Genomic DNA, 18,052 nt, shown 5'->3' with positions numbered 1-18,052 from the left:
CATATAGATGAGTTGAAAATGACCACCCTTCAAATAAAGTTGAACAAACCCCATTCAATGCTCGTCTACAGCTGTAGAATGTAGAATGATGAGGAAAGTGAGTGCACTTAAAGCTTCCACAACACTGTTAGTGAATTGTTGGACCAGTTTAAGAGTCAGTCTGTACCTTCTGCTTCTAACAATACTGATCCCTTATCTGTTGGTAAACATTAAAATGTGTGGAGGGTGGGAAGGTGATGTTAACTTTGTAGATCAGCTTTCTAACATTAAATATAAAGCATTTCATCTGCTCATGGATGGTATGTGTACTATAAACCAGAAGACAACTAACTCAGTTGCTGAAGAAGGTGGGCAAAGGGCTCGCTGCTCTGTTGCCTCCTGTGCTTCCCTCCCCAGGCGCACTCGGCTCTCAGCCCTACCTGGAGCCCTGCTGAGTCTCAGACTGCCGAGCAACCTTCAGCCCTTTGAAGCCAACAGGCACTAGGGGTGCTTGGGCCTCGCTGTCCCTTAGACCCTTTCCAGTACTCGCCAGGATGGGACTGCACAGGATCCCAGCGCTGTCCTTTGCAGAGGGTTTGGAAAGGGGGTGATGGTGAGCAACTTACTGTACCACGGTTGCCCTTCAGCCATCTCTTGTCGGGGGGAGAGGTCTTGGCTCTGTTCTGCTTTTATGCTTCTTCAGCCTCCTGCTCTGAAATTTGATGGCCACCCTTGGCTTTAAGACAGTACAGGAGAAAATTTAAATACCTGCACTTCTCTGGGCTTTGTTTGTAAGAGGTGCTTAAATAACGCCTTCCCCAGCCCCAGAGTGCCTGCCTGTGTCTCCCGCAGGCTCTGCCACAGATGAACAGCTGCCTCCTGTCCCACCCCGCCGCTTCTTGCCCTTCCCTATCCCCCTCTGGGCTCCCTTCTCCTCGCCGTCCCCGCCGCCCTCCCCGTGCCGCAGCCCCGGCCTCCCCTTGACGGCGGGAATCACCTCAGAGGTTGGGGGCTCCTTCCCTCGCCTCCTCCTTCCCTCCCGCCGCTCCGGGCACATCCCAGCCCCGGTGGGCTGCTCCCTAGTGACCCCGCTTTTCTGAGAGCAGCCCCCCATGACCACCACCACCCCCTGGCGCCCTCCTGCCCGGCCTGAGGGAAATGCCCCGGCTCGGAGTTAGCGCCTACCGCCGCTCCCCGGGAACGAGTGGCTCCGCGGTGTGTGGAAAAGTTGTGTGCTTACCGGGTTAAAGGCTGGCCGGGGGGGGGGGGGGGAGGGTGCGAAGGAGAGGGGCAAAAAAAAAAAAAAAAAAAAAAACCGCCCAAAACTGCTTACATGAATTTCTAAGCGCTAGACCTGCCTCCGAGATCAGCCCAATAAGAGCTGTCAGGGGAGGCTCCCAGCTCACTTTTCCACATCACTTCACAGTTACATTTGGCAGGCAGGCACGTTGGAGCGCTCAGAGCCGGAATTAGTGGATTTATTTGGAATATCCCTGCTTTCCTGGAGACGTGCTGCTGCCGGTGGCTTGTGCAAAGGGAGAAATTAATAACTGCACTTTAGCATGCAGGCACAGAAACCCGAGAAGCTAAGTAACCAGCATCTCCTCCAGCATCAGCAGCCTCAAAAAGCATGAAAAGAAGATCTGGAGAATCCTGCCTATTCACAGGGACTGCCTAATGTTTTCTTACCTCACGCTTTCAATCTGTGTGTGAAGGGGCTGTTAGCAAGCTGCTTCCTTGGTCCTTGAAAGAGTGAGTATTCATTTTATTAGTATTATTTATGTCTCGCTGGCGGAGGGCTGTCTCTCCGTAGATTTCTTTTTGACTTAGTGCCTGTCTGTGTTCTCGCAAGGTGCACTGTGCAAGTGCCTTCCTCCTTAATAGGTACGGTATTAGGCTGAACTATAGTGGCTCATTAAGTCAGATCTTTGAAAATTCCTGATAATGAAAATGTCATGGGATGGTAGTTAGCATTTATTTTTTCCCCTTGGGAGGAGATGTGGTGGTGATGGTGGTGTGGCTATTTCTCTTTCCTTTTTTTCTTTTTTTTTTTTTTTTCCATCCCTCCTCTAAAGGATCAGGAGGACTTTGGATCAAAGAGGGTTGTTTCCAAGACTAGAAAACCCATTTCTTCTCCTTGGTTTCTTATTTGGTACAATAAATCTTTGGGCTATTTCACTGTGTTGAATAGATGCGGGGCTGCATTCATGCATTGAAATAGATTGCAGTTTTCGTGCTGAGAATAAAAATCACCCAGTAGCCAGATATGTAAATGAGGGAGGAGGAGGCTGGAAGAACCATAAGGGGGGGAAATCCCCCTGATTTATCACCACCTTCCTCCCCCCAAGCTTTGCACCCTTCAAATAAATAAATAAGTAGAAACAATATGATAGCTTCCTTTCCTACTTTCAGAAAGGAAAGTATCTCAGAAACGCTCTTCCTCTTAGAAACTGAGAGGGGAATGAATATTTAGCTGTAACTAGCCAAGAGTCATCCCTGTCCCACAAGTTGTTTTGCTTCCCTGTCTCTGGTTGACTAAACAGATAATGCAGCCAGCTGAAACTTCGGAGAGGGAAAAAGCCCCTTAGCTCCAGTCACTCATTAGCTGCATCACTGCTGAGGCTCCCAGAGAAGAAATGCAGGAGTCTGTCGACCCCTGAAGCCAGCTCTTCCACTGAACACTTCCTCTCCTCTTTAAGGAAGGCAGGGGAGTAACACATCCCTAGATTCTGCTTGGATACAGTATCTGCTGGGTAGCAGCATCCCAGTCGGGAGACTGGAGCTGTCAGACAGCATCCCTGCTAGACAGCATCAGACCTGTACACAGTGCTTGGCTGGGGAGCCTGGCAGGCGCTGGATCAGGGTATAGAACTGCAAAGCTTCAGCACAGAAAACCGATGGCAGTTTCTCTGTGGATATTATAGAAGAGATTAACTCAAATCCTTATTCAGACAGTGCCTACCGCCATGAAGGTGACACCACTTAACGCAGGCAGGAATTCCTTTGTGGTTTGTTGCTGTTCAGTCATGTCTTGAATCTGTTTCAATTCAAACAGTTTGCATTTAGTACCAGAGTAAATAGAGTGGAATCTATCCAACCTGGCACGTAACGGCGTTACACAAACCTGTTTGTGTTGCCAACAGGTATCAAACTCCATGCACTCACTTCTGCCTCCTTCTTCCCCTGTTTCAGACAGGCACAAACGCACACGCTCTTTTTCATGTAAATGACTCTGTCTTTCTTTCCTCTGAATGTAGGAATAAATATTTTTAAAATTTTCATAAAGGCTGACGCTTTTAAACAGTCAACTTGATCGCGTAAATGGCTAGTCATTTGTCTCTGGGTATTGCTGCCAGATGTTTTTTGGGGGGCTGCTGATTGTGAGAAATCAAATAACGTTAACTGTTTATTGTTTCAAATCTACCACATTAGTGCTTAATAGAAGGGAAGCTAACAGCTGCTTACTTCAGTTTCAATTAAAGAATAGAGCTGATAACTACTGAAGCTATAGATAAAGAATCCTCTTAACTTTGCTTATCCTCTTTTGTAAATTCTTGAAGTTTCTCTGCAATAAGGATGAGGAGAAATATGCAATACTTTTGTATGAATGGTATTCCTCATCTAGGTTCAACACCAGACTGTTATGAACAAGAGGAGACTTCATGATAAGCTTCTCAGTAAATATAAATAAATAATAAATACACTTGGAAGACTGAAAAATTACCCCAGCGTGCCCTTCACCTACCTTAAAAAAATGATAAAGCAGCTAGAAGAGGTTGGTATTTTGCATACTTGTGTATTTATCAAATTTCACATCCGTAAAACGTGATATCAAAAACCAAAAGCTCTCTGTAGTATCACCTCCCAACGTAATGGTATGAATATCTGAAACAGGAAAACCGTAGGAAGAGAACTGATTATTATGTAATATTCTAGTCTAAGGTTTTCATTTGTTCGGCCTTATTGTTCTACATCACTGCATATAGAATGAGTGTAGCCTTCTGCTAACTTCCTCTTAGGCTTACTATTTATTAGCTCTCCCTTTTTTGTAAAACTTGCATCCTGGCTGCAGAGAACTTCAGTTTGCATGCCCAGTTGTAAGCTGACAGCCTTCAATGTCCTCAGAGATTGAAGTATTCATGGAAGTAGGTTCTTAAAATATACAGGTGAGCAATTTGTTAACCGACCAGGCTGCTAGCCAAGAGAGTAACTTCGGTTGTTTTTTAAGAGATTAAAAAAGTAAGAGGTATGTGTGTCTGAACAAACACAGCTGCCTTTGATAAGAAGTATCCATGTACAGGACATCTTTTCCTTTCATACCTTTCATTTAAAAAAAAAAAAAAAAAACAGAACAAAAAAAAAAACAAAAAACAAAATCTTTGTGAGAGATAGAATCCTCCTTAGACAAAGTCACTCTGTGATTTTTCAGTATAGTTCATTCATTCATGTCAGCTACTGAGGTCCAAAACGGAGTTGTAAATGGGGAAGTGGTCTCACAATCAGATTTAAATTGATTTTCTTTGTCAATGGTAATCTTTATTTTTTTTCCAATAATACCACACCTTTAAAAATTAATCCATTAATTGATCTTTGGACGTTTTATTTGTATCACTATGAAAACATGCTGTAGTCTTCTTTGCTAGAAAAAAATATATTTAAATCCTTTCTTTGGTATTTAGAACCATTACAGGTAAGAACAAATAATTGCCTGTAGTTATAGATTTATGTCTCTTACCCCTTGAAGTACTCCCTGAATTTTCACTCTATTTCTTATCATGTACTTGCAGATTTTATCTTTTAAAGCACTCATTTTGGAAAACCTAAGTGCCCTAGAGACTTTAGCTGGGACTTTTTCAGCCACTTACTGAAAATTGGGACCTGGAATACCCCCATTTGACCCATGTTACATATAGATAATTTCATTTCCAAAAGTTGAGAGACTTTTGGAAAAATAAGACAAGGGGAAAATAAGCTGACCTCTAAATTTCTGAACGAGATGTGAACACATACTGTAATCTCTTGATGCTACGCATCTCCAAGTGATGGTTATGAATACTCTGTAACAGAAAGCCACAGCTTATGTTATGTAGTATAAATGAGTGTTTTTATAGCATATCCAAGAACTGTAAGATACTATATATCTCAGCAGTATTCATTTTGTGTTCTGTTATCCTCTGCAATGTCATTAGTCTGACCTTTTGGATATACTATTAATAATGACAATTGTGTGTTTATAGTATACACCTGAGTTATATCTGCATTCCTGAAAATCATATAAGAGTCTTTCAACCATGAGTTTAAAATAACACCAAATTCTTTCAGTGGGAGGGAAATGCTAAAGCATTTCGAGATTGGAACACTTTAAGCATCATCGCTACCATAAGATCACATCAATAGAATTAAATTAGATGATGGAAACTCAACGTTTTTCTTAGTGTTGTTGCCATAGAAAAGGTGGCTCACTTCATAGCTTTCTGAACATAACTGTTTGAGCAGTAGATAGAAATAGAACAAAATAAAGTCCAAGTCAGTCTGAGATTTCAAATTTATATATACATATTTTTCCTCTCAGATAGATCTCTTATTCCTTTTGTTTTGGAATCTGTTCAGTAGGTTTCTCATTTTATCAACCAAGTAAATAACACCAACACAGTGGCATTTCAACTATATTAATACAATTTTGCCTGCAGAAAGCACTGGGGACTAAAGTGCTACATGCAAGCTGGAATGGAAAGATGACTTCTGATCCAGTTCAGTACCAATGGATAGAGTTTAAAGCAGCTAACTCCAGGCAGGAAACCGATTCCTACTTTCTAGGCATGAGACTGTAACCTTTATCCATCAGGTGCAATGATAATACTCATAGAATTGATTCTCCAAGGTGTGCAGCATGATATGTCTTGTGAAAATAATTTGAAATTGAGGATGATCAGCACCTTGCTCAGACTTTAAATTAGTAATGTGAACCCATCTTAGATCCAAAGAACCAAAACCTTCCACAAGAAGCGTCTATTGAACCCTGTGGTGCCTAAGTTATAGACTGCCTCAAAAAGGTGTTGCTCGGTGTGTCTTGCTCAGATCTTTGCAACCAGCTGTGGGAGTTAAAAAATATTATGAAAACAGCCACTCTTGGCGGTCATTAATTCCTTGCCTCAACTTTCTAATATATTCTATTTTCATTTGAAGTAGCTTACTCTTAGGAAGCAATGAATGCTTAGACTAATTTGAGGAACACAGAATAACATTTAAATCCATTTCCTTTGCAGTCACTGATTATTGTAATCACAGATATGTATATATTTAATATATATGTATAAAATCATTATGTTAAAGCCCCTAAATGCTAATGCAGATGACTTGTATGCATTCACAGGTAGTGCTTTTCCTTATTTGCTTTTTGTAATTAAGCAACCCTTTAGGTGTGAACCCCTCTTATGGATTGAATGTAATAGTTGTGATTGTGTTTTCAGAACAAACCATCAGAACTTAATGCTAGTGAAATTTTTGTTGGATTCTGTATTGCAGTCTATGAGCTTTATTTTTGTGCTTTTCCAAAAGTCAGATTAAAAATAAAAGGCAAACAAAACCAATAAAAACCTCAATGTGGCAAAAGAAAAAAGAAAAATATGATCATGTTGCAAGACCCCAATTCTTTACCATCAACTTTAACGAGTTGCTTGGAAAACTGCAATCAACTTCAAAAATGCAAAATTAAAATCCTTCACCTCTTACTTCTTCTGTTTCAGCAAAAAGATTTGAATAAGTTTACTGCAGCAGTACTGTATGTAGTTAGAATAGTCCAGTTATGATCACATTTCTCCTTTTTTAGTTTATGCACACATTTGTATGTGGCTGACAAGTTTATATAGCTTTCACTAAATCATGAGGAGCAGACGTGTTTTTTTAGTTTTAGTTTCATCAGATTACATGTCAGGAAAACTTGTGGGTTTTTCTTTAATTATTGTATTTTGCTTAATTACATAGAGAATATCTGACATTCTTTAAAGAAAACCAGTGAAAATGAGAGCTCTGTTCTACTTAAAAAAAAAAAAAAAAAAAAAAAAAAAAAAAGGACCGGAAAAGAAGCCCAGAAAGCAAGATATTTATGTTCTCCATTAATATTTAAACATTTTTTCAGCAAGTACAGGATAAGCACATCCCAGCTGCTGAAACTCTCATGATAAACGATGCCCTAGGCAGAGCATGGTTAACACCTAATTCTCAGTCACAGGCCAATCTGTTTGCCTTTTTATGAGCTCTCTTCGTGTTGTGCACAACTTGCTTTTTTCCCCTCTCTCCTTTAAAAGTGGTATAGGTCTTCAAAGTATGTAATACACCCTCATAAAAACGAACCTTGGTCTGAGAGATGAGGTTGGCATGAGCTGGAGCTATTAAATCTGTATGTAACGCAATTCTGTTTTAGTCGAAGGAAAATCACTTTAATCTGGGGACTTTAGAGAATAAAAACGACTTTCTTCCTCTTACTACATATAGAATGAAAACAACGCAGATATGACTATTTTTGTCATGTTTAAGTTTCTGGACCACCTTAGCTGTTCAAACAGGTTTTGGTTTTCTTCTTTCTCCATTTTGAGCTAGTATCGTGAGCTTCTCAGCATGATGGCATGCGGTGAACTGATGTTCTGACACAGATCGGTAGGGTATCTGACTCCCATACACCCGGAAAGAAATCTTTTTCTTTTTTACTTTTCTAAGTATAAGAAGCTGAAAGGGAAGTTCACAAATACTTTTTGTTCTATGGTAGACATAAAATAGCTATATTGTCATTTTAATGTCTATTCTTTTGGTATCAGCTGTCTTTTTTTTTTTTATTATTTAAAAAAAAAAGATATCCACCTAAAGTATTATGGATACTCATTTCTTTGGAGTGGAAATGCAATCAAACAAGTCAATTACTTCAATTGCAAACTCTGTGGAGCACATACTGCCTCTTTGTTCTGTGTCTGCACAATGTCTAGCACAGCTGGACTCATGACTGAAATTTCTGAGTGCTATACAACGCAAGTAATAATAAAATGTACCAGAAAAATAGTTCGGCAGTGCTAGCAATGCAACTTTTATTATTATTTATTTAATTTTTTTATGCAGTCTGGTTGTATGAAGTAGTGAACACTTCTCCAGAGACTGACTGGTTTCTATACAAAGTATCAGAGCCTTGGCAGGTTTAACTTTGGCCCATATTGATTTTAGCATCAAAGCTTACCAAAACTATCCCCAATAAGAAATTCTGTTGATTTCAATAGAAGTTAAGCACTAACTCTTACATTTCTTTTTTTAAAATGAAAGTAAATATTTGACAAAAAGTATAAGGTTTAGCTAATCACTAACATAAATTAGACCTTGTAGATATGATTATTAAAGAATATTCTGTTATCAAAGAACAAGGGCCAATTTGTTAAATTGTTTGATTAAAGATATATTTCAGTGTGATGCACATAGCATTTTCTCTATCTCAAAGCATTAGTCAGGTTGTGTAATGACCTATTTCCCGTAGCAGCCTCTTCTCTAGGACACTGGGACACTGGTCACAGTGTTTTCTAATTAAGGGAGAAGAGTAAGGAAACTAAGGAGGAGGAATCTTTATCTTTAAAAAGCTTTTCTCATTCTTCCCTCTGCCTCTGAAACGTAACCCTAAAACTGAAGTGACCAGCTTTTGCTAATAATAAACGTGAAGGTGGATGAAGAACCTCTCCATTCAGTATTATAGGTCCATATAGTGAGGAAACCATTGCATTTCTATACTTGCATGCGTGTACCTGTATGTATAACCTCGGTGCAAGCATATGGATTCCATCTGCTCTATGTCAGATGTAAGGCCTGGTGAGCCCTGTGCTTAAGATGTTCCCTTAGCAATTGAAGCAAGTATAAAAACTTGCCTAATAACCTAAAGAACTGCTTGGATGTCTTTAAAGAGCAGCAATGCATGACTAAGTTTAGAAAACCTGGTGGCATATCTTTGCACAGCGAATTCCTCTGTGTGCGTCTGAGTAGGACAGAACATCTGAGACCAAAGGAAAGAGAGGTGGATTCTGTTACCATTGATGCTAAAATAAGTAATTCTTTAGATAACTGCCTTTGATTCACTAAGCAACTGTAAGCAAATTGCTACACTAAATATATAATATAAACTTGGACAGTTGATTTGCACCGATTGGCAGGATTCTTTCCTGCACATCTCTGACAGCATGAAATACTCTTCAAGTGTACATTACCCCGCATGCTAGTGCAGAGTTAGCATAACATTTTCCTTCCTCTGAAATTTCAGGTGCTTTGCCTAGAGGAAAAGCCATGTGGGTAATGCTGCTCTGTGTTGCAGTTAACTCCAGGTGACATAACAGTCCCTTAAAATCACTGCTAGCCAGTAAAATTCAGAGCAGCTACCAAGTATAATTATGACTTGGGGCCATGCCTAGAACATGTACAGCCCACAACCTGGCTGCCGGCTCACCACTGAGCGGTGGTGTGTGCTGCAGGTGGCCAGGGTGGTTGGGAGCTCCCCTCCTGACAGAGACAGCCTCAGAACAGCACCTCTGGCTGCTGCTGAGCCCCTGGGAGAGGTTTCCGTCCCTAAAATCTGCCAGCATCGGTGGGTGGAGCCGCATCAGACTGCCATGGCTATATACTAGGAGTCTGCCAGAGTTTTATTAAGTAGTTCCTCTGACCGTAGCTGCTCAGTTCCCTCCTCTTTTCCAGAAGTTACCCTCTATTCAGTTTTGTTGATTCAACCTTTTGTGTCTGCTCTCTGAAGTACATAGCCAAGCTTCATATGCTCTTAGGCAGTACAGCTGTTTTCAAAACTTTGTCATTGTCCTGTAGCTTATGGGCTCTTCAGTTGTGCTGATGCAACTGCTTGTGCAGCCATGCTGTAAACTAGATCTGGGCAATGATCTGGCTTATAAATGTAAAGGAAAAGACTTCTTGAAATGAGGCTTTGGAATTTTTTTAAGCCATGTCATTTCACTGATCTGGCTTTTGGTGTTGTCTCGCAAATGGCATAACGAAGGGGACTGTAAACTGCAGTGAGGAGAGGAACTGAGAATGGAGAAGGATGATGGGACACATGCAGCTGGCATGTTGGGGGCAGGGGACTGCAAGAACTTTGTAAATTAGCATTGCTGTTGGTGGAAGAATAGCGTGAGCAATGGCCTAACCCAGCTCTGTCAAAATAATTTGGTTTAAAAGACACCTTCCTATTAAAAGCGTTTAAGTTAACGAGATCACTTTGACAGAACTGGGTTAGGGAGTGGCTGCCCATGCAGTTGGCTGACAGATGAGAGAGGCGGTGAAGCCTGGCCTGGGCATACCAGGGCACGCAAGTGCCCTGGCTAGTGGGCGCTGCAAGCACATCTTTCCTACTGCCTGGTAGGGCACGTGGTTGCACTCTCAGTCCCTCTTCACCTCTCACTACGGTGAAGAACTGTTTCTTACTTTAATTTTTTTTATGCATGTAAGTACTCTTTATGCACATGAGTAATCTACTGGAAAATAATTGTTGTTTATAGCAAAAAGTACTCATTGTTTTGCAGGAGAAACATGAGACGGCTGCAATTTAAAATCAAGTTCAGGTACAGCAGAGTGGATATGTGCTGGAAACAGGATGGGTGTGTAGCAAAGTTAGGGGACAGAGATGGCGTGATTATTTGTTGGTTATGGTGTCTCGATCTATTCTGATGGACTTTGGTTTTGCTCTGCTTTAATGACAAATTAAAATCTTCATTGCAGTTCTCTTACAAGTAGGAATGATTCCTACAAGTAAGACTGAAATGCTAGGGAGTGCGAAGGCCTTGTATTTTTACTGTTGAAAACTTAAGGCTTTCCGGTGCTGCTAAAAGAGGATCAATGGAGGAATGATAATTGTGCTTCCCACGGTGAGAAGGCTTTGCATCATGTTGCTGCAATGAATGGAAAAGGACCCTGTCTGAAGCCTGGAGAAATGGGACTGGGAAGCCTAAGTGGTGGTGCCTAAGTAGTGGTGCAGCCCGTACCTGCAGTACTGAGGATACCTAAAGAGCGTAAAGAACAAGAAGAGCTGTGTAAAGCCAAAACAAAACCACAAAAGATACTCTAGCTGGTGTGGGGACAGAAAGGCAGGAAACAGAGAAACAGTTGGGGGGGGGGGGGGCTGAGGGGGAAGTAATTTGAACAATAACAAGGAATTCACAGATGTTAACAAAGAAAATGCCAAAAGGTACAAAATATGTATGCCTGTGTGCAGGCCATGAAGATCCCGAGTTTGCAGCCCTATTGACAGGGGAAATGCAATACCTGATCATGAGCTGTGGGAGACTTGTGATAGTGTAAAGAGAAACTCACTGTTGCTTAATGAATTCCAAATAAAGGAAGTCACAAAATGTACATTTTTGTTAAGGGCACCTGATTAACCTTGCTATTTTATTCTCCTAATCTATATGAAAATCATTACCCACAGCTCAAATCATTTGGCAGAAATAAGGATCCTTATTTTTGGCAGAAATTAAATTCAATTTATTCTTTTGGACACGAAAGCCCCCGTGGGTCAGATGGAATTTCAAGGCTCCAAAGGAGACATGCAAAATGCAAAGGCTGCCTGCCTGCTGCCACGCCGTGCTAGCTGGAACTCTGGGTGATGGGTAAATGAACACCTCTCTTCTATTGTTGGAGGTTGCTTGTGTTGTGATGCAGGTTGGCCTGTACTGAATAGGCATCAAGGGCAGGGATTATGGACAGAGAGATCTAAAACATTTCCACTGGAACTCCATTGACTTTATGTATCATTTACCTCATCATATAGTGACAGTTTGATATCAGTCTTTTGAATGCACATTAAAGGATTTATTTAGTGTCCAAAATCTAAAAGGTTCTGTAAACTCCACAAAAATTTGCTCTAGGTATACATCGCCAACTTTTCTCTGGCTTCTCTAGTGTAATATATTTAAATAAAACAGAGTTTCAAGGGGTTTTTTTTGTTCTTTTTTTCTTTTTTTTTTGTTTTGTTTGTTTTTAACTTAATAACAGCTGTTTAGTAATTGATAAAATATAACCTAATGAAATAGTGAGGTTGAAGGCCTTAGCTCTTGCTTATCACTATGAATGATAAGGTAAATGCAGAATTAAATTTAAAAAAAAAAAAAAAGAAAACACCTTTGTTGTAGATCTTACGATGACCCCATATGTCTCTTATGTGAAGAAACACTAGAGTGGCTGTAAAATCTCAAACTAAGATCATGGTGTAAGTCAACGCACTAGCATTGTAATGAAGTGGTTTACTTGAGATAGATATTCTGTGGTTTGAAATCTAAAAATAAATTGATTTTTTTTAAAGCTTTTTATGATCTTACTCTGCTTCTTTTTCACTAAGCAGTTTATATATAAAGCTACATTTTTTTAACCTTTTTATATTTTTTTTAACAAATCTACTGCATTCCAGTGGCTACATTTTAAAGCTACAAGCTGACTCTAAAATAACTGCAATGAAATTATTTCAGATATGCTAGGAACCACAAAGCTTCCCACAACAGGTTACACAAAATGAGAACCCTCATCAGTTAGAATATCAACTATGACTACTGTCATACCTGATTCTGACTTGTCAAAATGAATTTTCTTGTAATAGTAATAGAATAATATTTTTCTAAAAGTTTATCATCATTTAGAATAAGTGGAAAACAAACTGCTTAGCTTTATCCCTATTTCACTGTAAATTATGCATGGAGAGCCAAATGTACAAATAGTCTTACGTGTTTGAAACATAAGACAGTTTTCTGAACCTCTGCTATCTGGCATAGTGTGACACTTCTTTTCATCTATTTGTTATATTCTTTATATTTTAAATAGCACTTTCCCCTCTCAGGGCCACATGACCAACACAGGCTGTTTTGTAAAGAGCTTTTCTGAATTAGAGTTGTATCTGTAGTTGCATATATCATGTGCTATACTGGGAAATCACTTAGAGAACGGTGAGGTTTTGTTAATGAAAACAGCCCAGAGCCATTATGCTTTTATCAAAAGCAACACAGTTTTATGAAGCTGGAAAGATGCTCTTTTAAGGGCCATGTGCTGGTACTCTCCCAGTCACTTAGCACGAAGTAGTTTTGGCTTCTTGGAGTAACTTCACCATCAGTCCATGCTCATCGCTCCTTTAGACCCTGGTGTAACATGAGAAGGGAGAATATTTCTGCCAAATTTTTCTGGCTCCAAAAGCTCCCTTTGCATGCATCTGTTTAGTACTGTTACAGTAGCCTGTTTCAGGAGCCTTATCATGTGCTCCTACACATCTAAACCAGAGGATTACACCTGATTGTAACTCAGCGCTTCTTGATTTTCCTATTAGACTATGAAAATTGCAGGGACAAGCATTTAATGATGCATTCAATTGGTTCCCAACTACATACATGGTGTTCTGCACCCAGGAATGGAGAAGGAAATTTATTTCCAAATTTGGACAAGAGATTTGGGGACAGTCCAATCTCCATGCATTGTACAAAGTAAATGCCACTGTTCACTGACAGAGCAGTCTGTTTCTCAGAAAGTTCCAACAGTCTAGGTTCAGCTGTAGAGATACTTACCAAGCTCTACTGTTAAAGGAGGATTATGTTTCCATGAAGTACATGGATATATGCAAAAGATTATTATTAATATTTTTTTACATTGCACTGCCTAGCACCTGCCTACAGGAAAGTTGGCACATGAGAATCTCTTACAGTTTCTCGTTCACTGTGCTTGCATAATGGTACCCTTCCCTGGACTATTTCATTGAGTTAGGTCTAATGACATGGTGTGTGCATTATTAATATTTTTGGTGTGCTTTTGATTCGATTGCATTAAGGTATTGCTGAATAGGGAACTACCACGAGGACAGTCCAGTCACAGCGAGGCTTGATGCATTAGTGCTGGGGGATAGGACCGAAATTTGCTGGGATAAGTGAAGAGTAACAGGCAGGAAGTCTGGGGGTGGAAATGAAGAGTGATGCACTGAAGTGAACTTAATGCTTGCCAAAGATTCAGAGTAGCAGCTTGAAAAACAAATATCCTGTTCTTACTTCAAACAAAAATGTTTCTATGAGCATCATAGTGTTTTATCTCATTTGTTTCATCTCTTTTAGAAAAAGACAGCCTGTGCAGATTAATTAGGAATTGTTTTCAAAAAGCCTTTTGAATATGAAAGAGGTGCTTTACTTTATTATTACTTGGTCTTGTGAGTAGAAGAAAAAAAAAAAGAAACCACTATAGAAATTTGAACTGGAAGAGTAAGAAAATCAGTCATGACCTACTTTGCTTCATTTTAAGGCTTTCAGGGACAAAGGTATAGCATAGTAGTTGGTTTCTGGTGGGCCTCCATTTCTGGGTCAAACATCACTTTGGATATAAACACTGAAACTCCTCAGTGATGGAAAAAGACTCTTCAATTGTGCTTTCAGTTTATTGTCCCAGTTTTGAGTTTAATCTTGGGTACTGGTTGAAAATGATGGCTATTACTCTGTGTTACAGTGGTCTTATTTCTCCTGTGTTTCAATTCTTGCTCTATTGAAAGAATGAGAAAAACCTGTCTCAGTGCACACACGCACAAGTCCACTCATGCCACAAGGATCCCATACAAACAAACTGTACAATGCTGTCATTTCAAGTTTGGCTGATTCTCTCTTCTCCTACCTTCTACAGCCAAATGTGCTCCAAGAAATCTGGCCTTTTAACACGTGCCAGACAGTGGCAGCAATAGCCTCCCTTTAATTCTTGAGACCAAAAGTGCTTTCAGAGATGCTTTGGCAGACCCTTCCCATTGAGCAATTTGAGTGTTTGCTCCGTTTCCTTTTCTCTTCTCTGGCGTTTAGAGAAGGGGGAAATATTGAAGACCTCTCTTCCTTCTCTCACATTTTTCCCAAAAATTCATTGTAAAGCACATTGTATTCTCTGATTTCTTTTCTTTCCATCTCAGTTGGCAACGAGGCCTAAATGATGTTTCTAAGCTACACAGTTACTTCCGTAATGGGTATTCACCTCATTCTTGATGCATTGTCAAAGCACTGCACTATTAGCTTACCATTCTTCCATGGTACTTGAGATATTGAGTTTTAGTTTGATAACAGCTCTTCTCCCCTTTTAAGAAGACAAGTTTCTCACAGTTTCAGATTTTCGTGCAATACATTTCACAGTTGCTTTGGCAATTACTGAAGTTTAAAAAAAATGACTTTTTACATTGTTTGCTTTTAAAATAACAGCTAACATTTATTGGCATAATTCACATCTTCAAATATGTTCCTCCATCAGCGTGTCTGAATCCAAAAAATAAAAAACACAACCCAGCCCCCAGTAAACAACCCCTACAAGATTTCTGTAGTTCAACAACACTAGAAACTCATTTTAAAGGGAAAAAACAACCTCGGGTATGGTGTAAGTTTGTGAGTAGGCAGTTCTGCCTTCCTAGTATACAGTGGTTTCTCTTGAGATTGCTTGGATATGAATCAGTCAATGAAAATGTATCAGGAATCTTTTTACAAAACTCCAGCTTCATTAGAGTAGCTGTAATGTAGCCCTTCTCCCTGGGCTGTGCTACATTTATCTTGCTAAGTGATCTATGGCTGCATTTCAGGTTTTGCCAATCACCATGGCATTAGCTAGCCCTGCTATGTTAACTTGCTTGTCCATTTCAGGGAACATTTATGCTGAGGTGAGACCTGATGTGGCCTTCTAATACACAGAAGGGTGGGTGGAGAAAGACAGACAAAATGCTCCCATGCGCCTACCAAGGAAAATGTCTTTGGAATCAAATCTGACTGCGAGTTTTCTCTGAAAGTGAGAGAGAGACACCGAGAGTCCTATAGGGCAGATGTGCATAAATGAGCTTACCTGGGCTTTGGTAGTGTTCCGTTTTGGGAATTGTGGATTTCACAGTGGACTTACCAGCCTTGTTCGTCTACTGGGTTGTGAAGGTTTTGCTGAGCTCTGTGCTGTTGCAGCTTGATGATTACTGATATGAGAACGCACTACTGGAGCTTTACACGCTTAGCAGAAGCAAATCTTTTTCTCTGGTGGAGGAAAAGAAGATAAGTCTATATGGAAGATCATTATTTTATTTGACTTCTCATTATTTGAGGTGCTAAGCGTTTATGACCGCATAAAAAGTACAGGCTAGTAATAGGGCCAGAACATCTTTAGGCTCCAAGACAAACTACAAGTAAAATGTGTTCCTGAGTGTGTGTGAATACTCATCTGGGTCTTCCCTCACTATTGCAGGCAATGAAGGAATTTGCAGAACTGCTTAAGTTTATTTGTTTGTTTTAAACTATTTAATATACACTAGTATTGCATACTACAAATTGAAAATCTAACGTGGCTTGTTTACGATGTAAAAGTAAATGAGATCTTTCAGAACACTTTCCTAAGCTCTTTAGTCACTGATATGACCTTTTTTTTTCTCCCCCCACCAGGAATCTTTAATGACTGGAAAACTCAATGGATCATGTTTTTATAATCTAAGCTATTTTTACGTTGACTGTGCTGTAAACACATGGAGGAGCTGTAAGTAAATGTTCTGTACTGCATGATGAATTGGATTGCTACAGTCTGGAGGAAAGCAAAATAATAATTTCATTTCTGTGGTGATTTGCGTAGCTTGTGGTACAATGCCAGAAAGACTAACGGAAATGCTTATGGATACATGGACTCCATTAATAATATTATGGATTACTGTACTTCCTTCCATTTTTATGGCTCCAATGAATCAATCTCAAGTACTACCAAGTGGATCCAGTACAGGACTAAAAAGGCTAACTGAAGAACAAAGGGTTTTGAACCGCTCCAAGAGAGGCTGGGTTTGGAATCAAATGTTTGTATTAGAAGAATTTTCTGGACCTGAACCAATACTAGTTGGCCGGGTAAGGCAACATTCATTTTTTTTTCTCTGAATATGTAAATGTATAGCTTGTGAAGGTCTTCAGTCATTTGAACTCTGCTAAGAAATTCAAATTTGAGGTGCTCTGTCATTCTGAAATTCTTCTCTAATATACATAAATTTGTGCTTTAAATATGTTTTTCTGGTTAGTTAGCCCACTATTAGCTCTAAAATTATACATATTTCATTTTTATGACAAAAATGCATGAGCATGTACACATCCTTTCTTTTATATCATTAGTCATCACTCTGCATCTCTATCAGGTGCAGACTCTTCACTAAAGCAGCTTTTAGTAATATGTTACTTTGAATTCAAAATATGTTCCTATTTGTTCATTCAAAAAGGTTGTTACTCTTATAGGTCATTTTCTGTCTCCAGTCTGATTACACAGAATGTAGTTATGCTTTGAGGATTTTGTAAAAACAATAACAGAAAAAAATATCACAAAGCAAAGTGTTGTATATATGGCAAAGTACAAGGTGCTAGTTTATAGGGAAATTCTGATATACATGCATATGAAATAACATTATTGTGACAGTTTTTTTAGTTTAGTTTCAAAGTTAGGAAGATGAAAAGAACGGAAGGAAAATTACCATGTTTTTCCTTGTGTTCTAGTTTGACTGTTGCCTTAAACCTCTGATTCTTGCCATGCATTAGCTTATTCATAGCTCTGTGTATTACCCCCAACCAGTGAATCAGACTTGCACTTTCTCTAAAAAGAGATCATGTGCCATCTGCATTCACAAGGAATGAATTATCTTAGACTTACTCTTAGGAAAGAATTATCCGATCCTGAATACGTCTGGCCTACAGTGAGAAATTATAAATACTGTGTATGTTTATCTCTAAATTTCAGTTCCTTTTAAAAAAACAGGCAAATTGATGTATTTCTTGGCCACTAAAATTGTGTACCAAACTGATGGATGCAAACCAAACTGATGGATGTCAATTAACCTTGTGATAATTTTGGAAATTCTCTGGGTAAATGACCAGCATATAGGATCATGTAGAGAGTATCAACCACTATACCTATTATCAAAGAAATTATAGGTCAAGCATATTTCCAAATTTTCCCTACTATATTCACTTTGTAGCCTAAACTTAGGGTCAGACAGCATAATAAACTTTAGATCCAGTAGCTTTCAAGAGCTATGTTAATTTACATTTAGATCAGGTATTGTTGA

General features: G+C 39.4%; 1 protein-coding gene and 1 long non-coding RNA gene across 12 annotated transcripts in view; both read left to right on the top strand.

The window, feature by feature from the left end:
- The window catches only part of LOC308176744, a 48,544-nt gene extending 47,932 nt beyond the window's left edge, over positions 1-612 (top strand). The window contains exon 3 of the long non-coding RNA XR_013938563.1: positions 397-612. This is a non-coding gene — a long non-coding RNA (uncharacterized lncRNA). The remainder of the gene's footprint in view (positions 1-396) is intronic.
- Positions 1-18,052, top strand: part of CDH8 (cadherin 8) — a 360,605-nt gene that overhangs the window by 208,910 nt on the left and 133,643 nt on the right. For 3 of the 11 annotated variants that reach the window (XM_080552802.1, XM_080552793.1, XM_080552794.1), the window contains exons 1-4: positions 1,306-1,731; positions 3,605-3,754; positions 16,404-16,494; positions 16,588-16,850. In XM_080552802.1, coding sequence (XP_080408928.1) covers positions 3,734-3,754; positions 16,404-16,494; positions 16,588-16,850 — 375 coding nt within the window. In that variant the 5' untranslated portion in view covers positions 1,306-1,731; positions 3,605-3,733. Of the gene's footprint in view, positions 1-1,301; positions 1,732-3,604; positions 3,755-3,804; positions 4,146-16,403; positions 16,495-16,587; positions 16,851-18,052 lie in introns of those variants that run through there. The other 8 variants (XM_080552795.1, XM_080552798.1, XM_080552797.1 and 5 more) reach the window with 6 other exon arrangements.

Source organism: Anser brachyrhynchus (genome assembly GCF_964034855.1).
Source record: "Anser brachyrhynchus genome assembly, chromosome: 12".
NCBI lineage: Eukaryota > Metazoa > Chordata > Aves > Anseriformes > Anatidae > Anser > Anser brachyrhynchus.
Note: the sequence above shows the minus strand (reverse complement) of the source record. Positions and strands in the feature narration are given on the sequence as shown.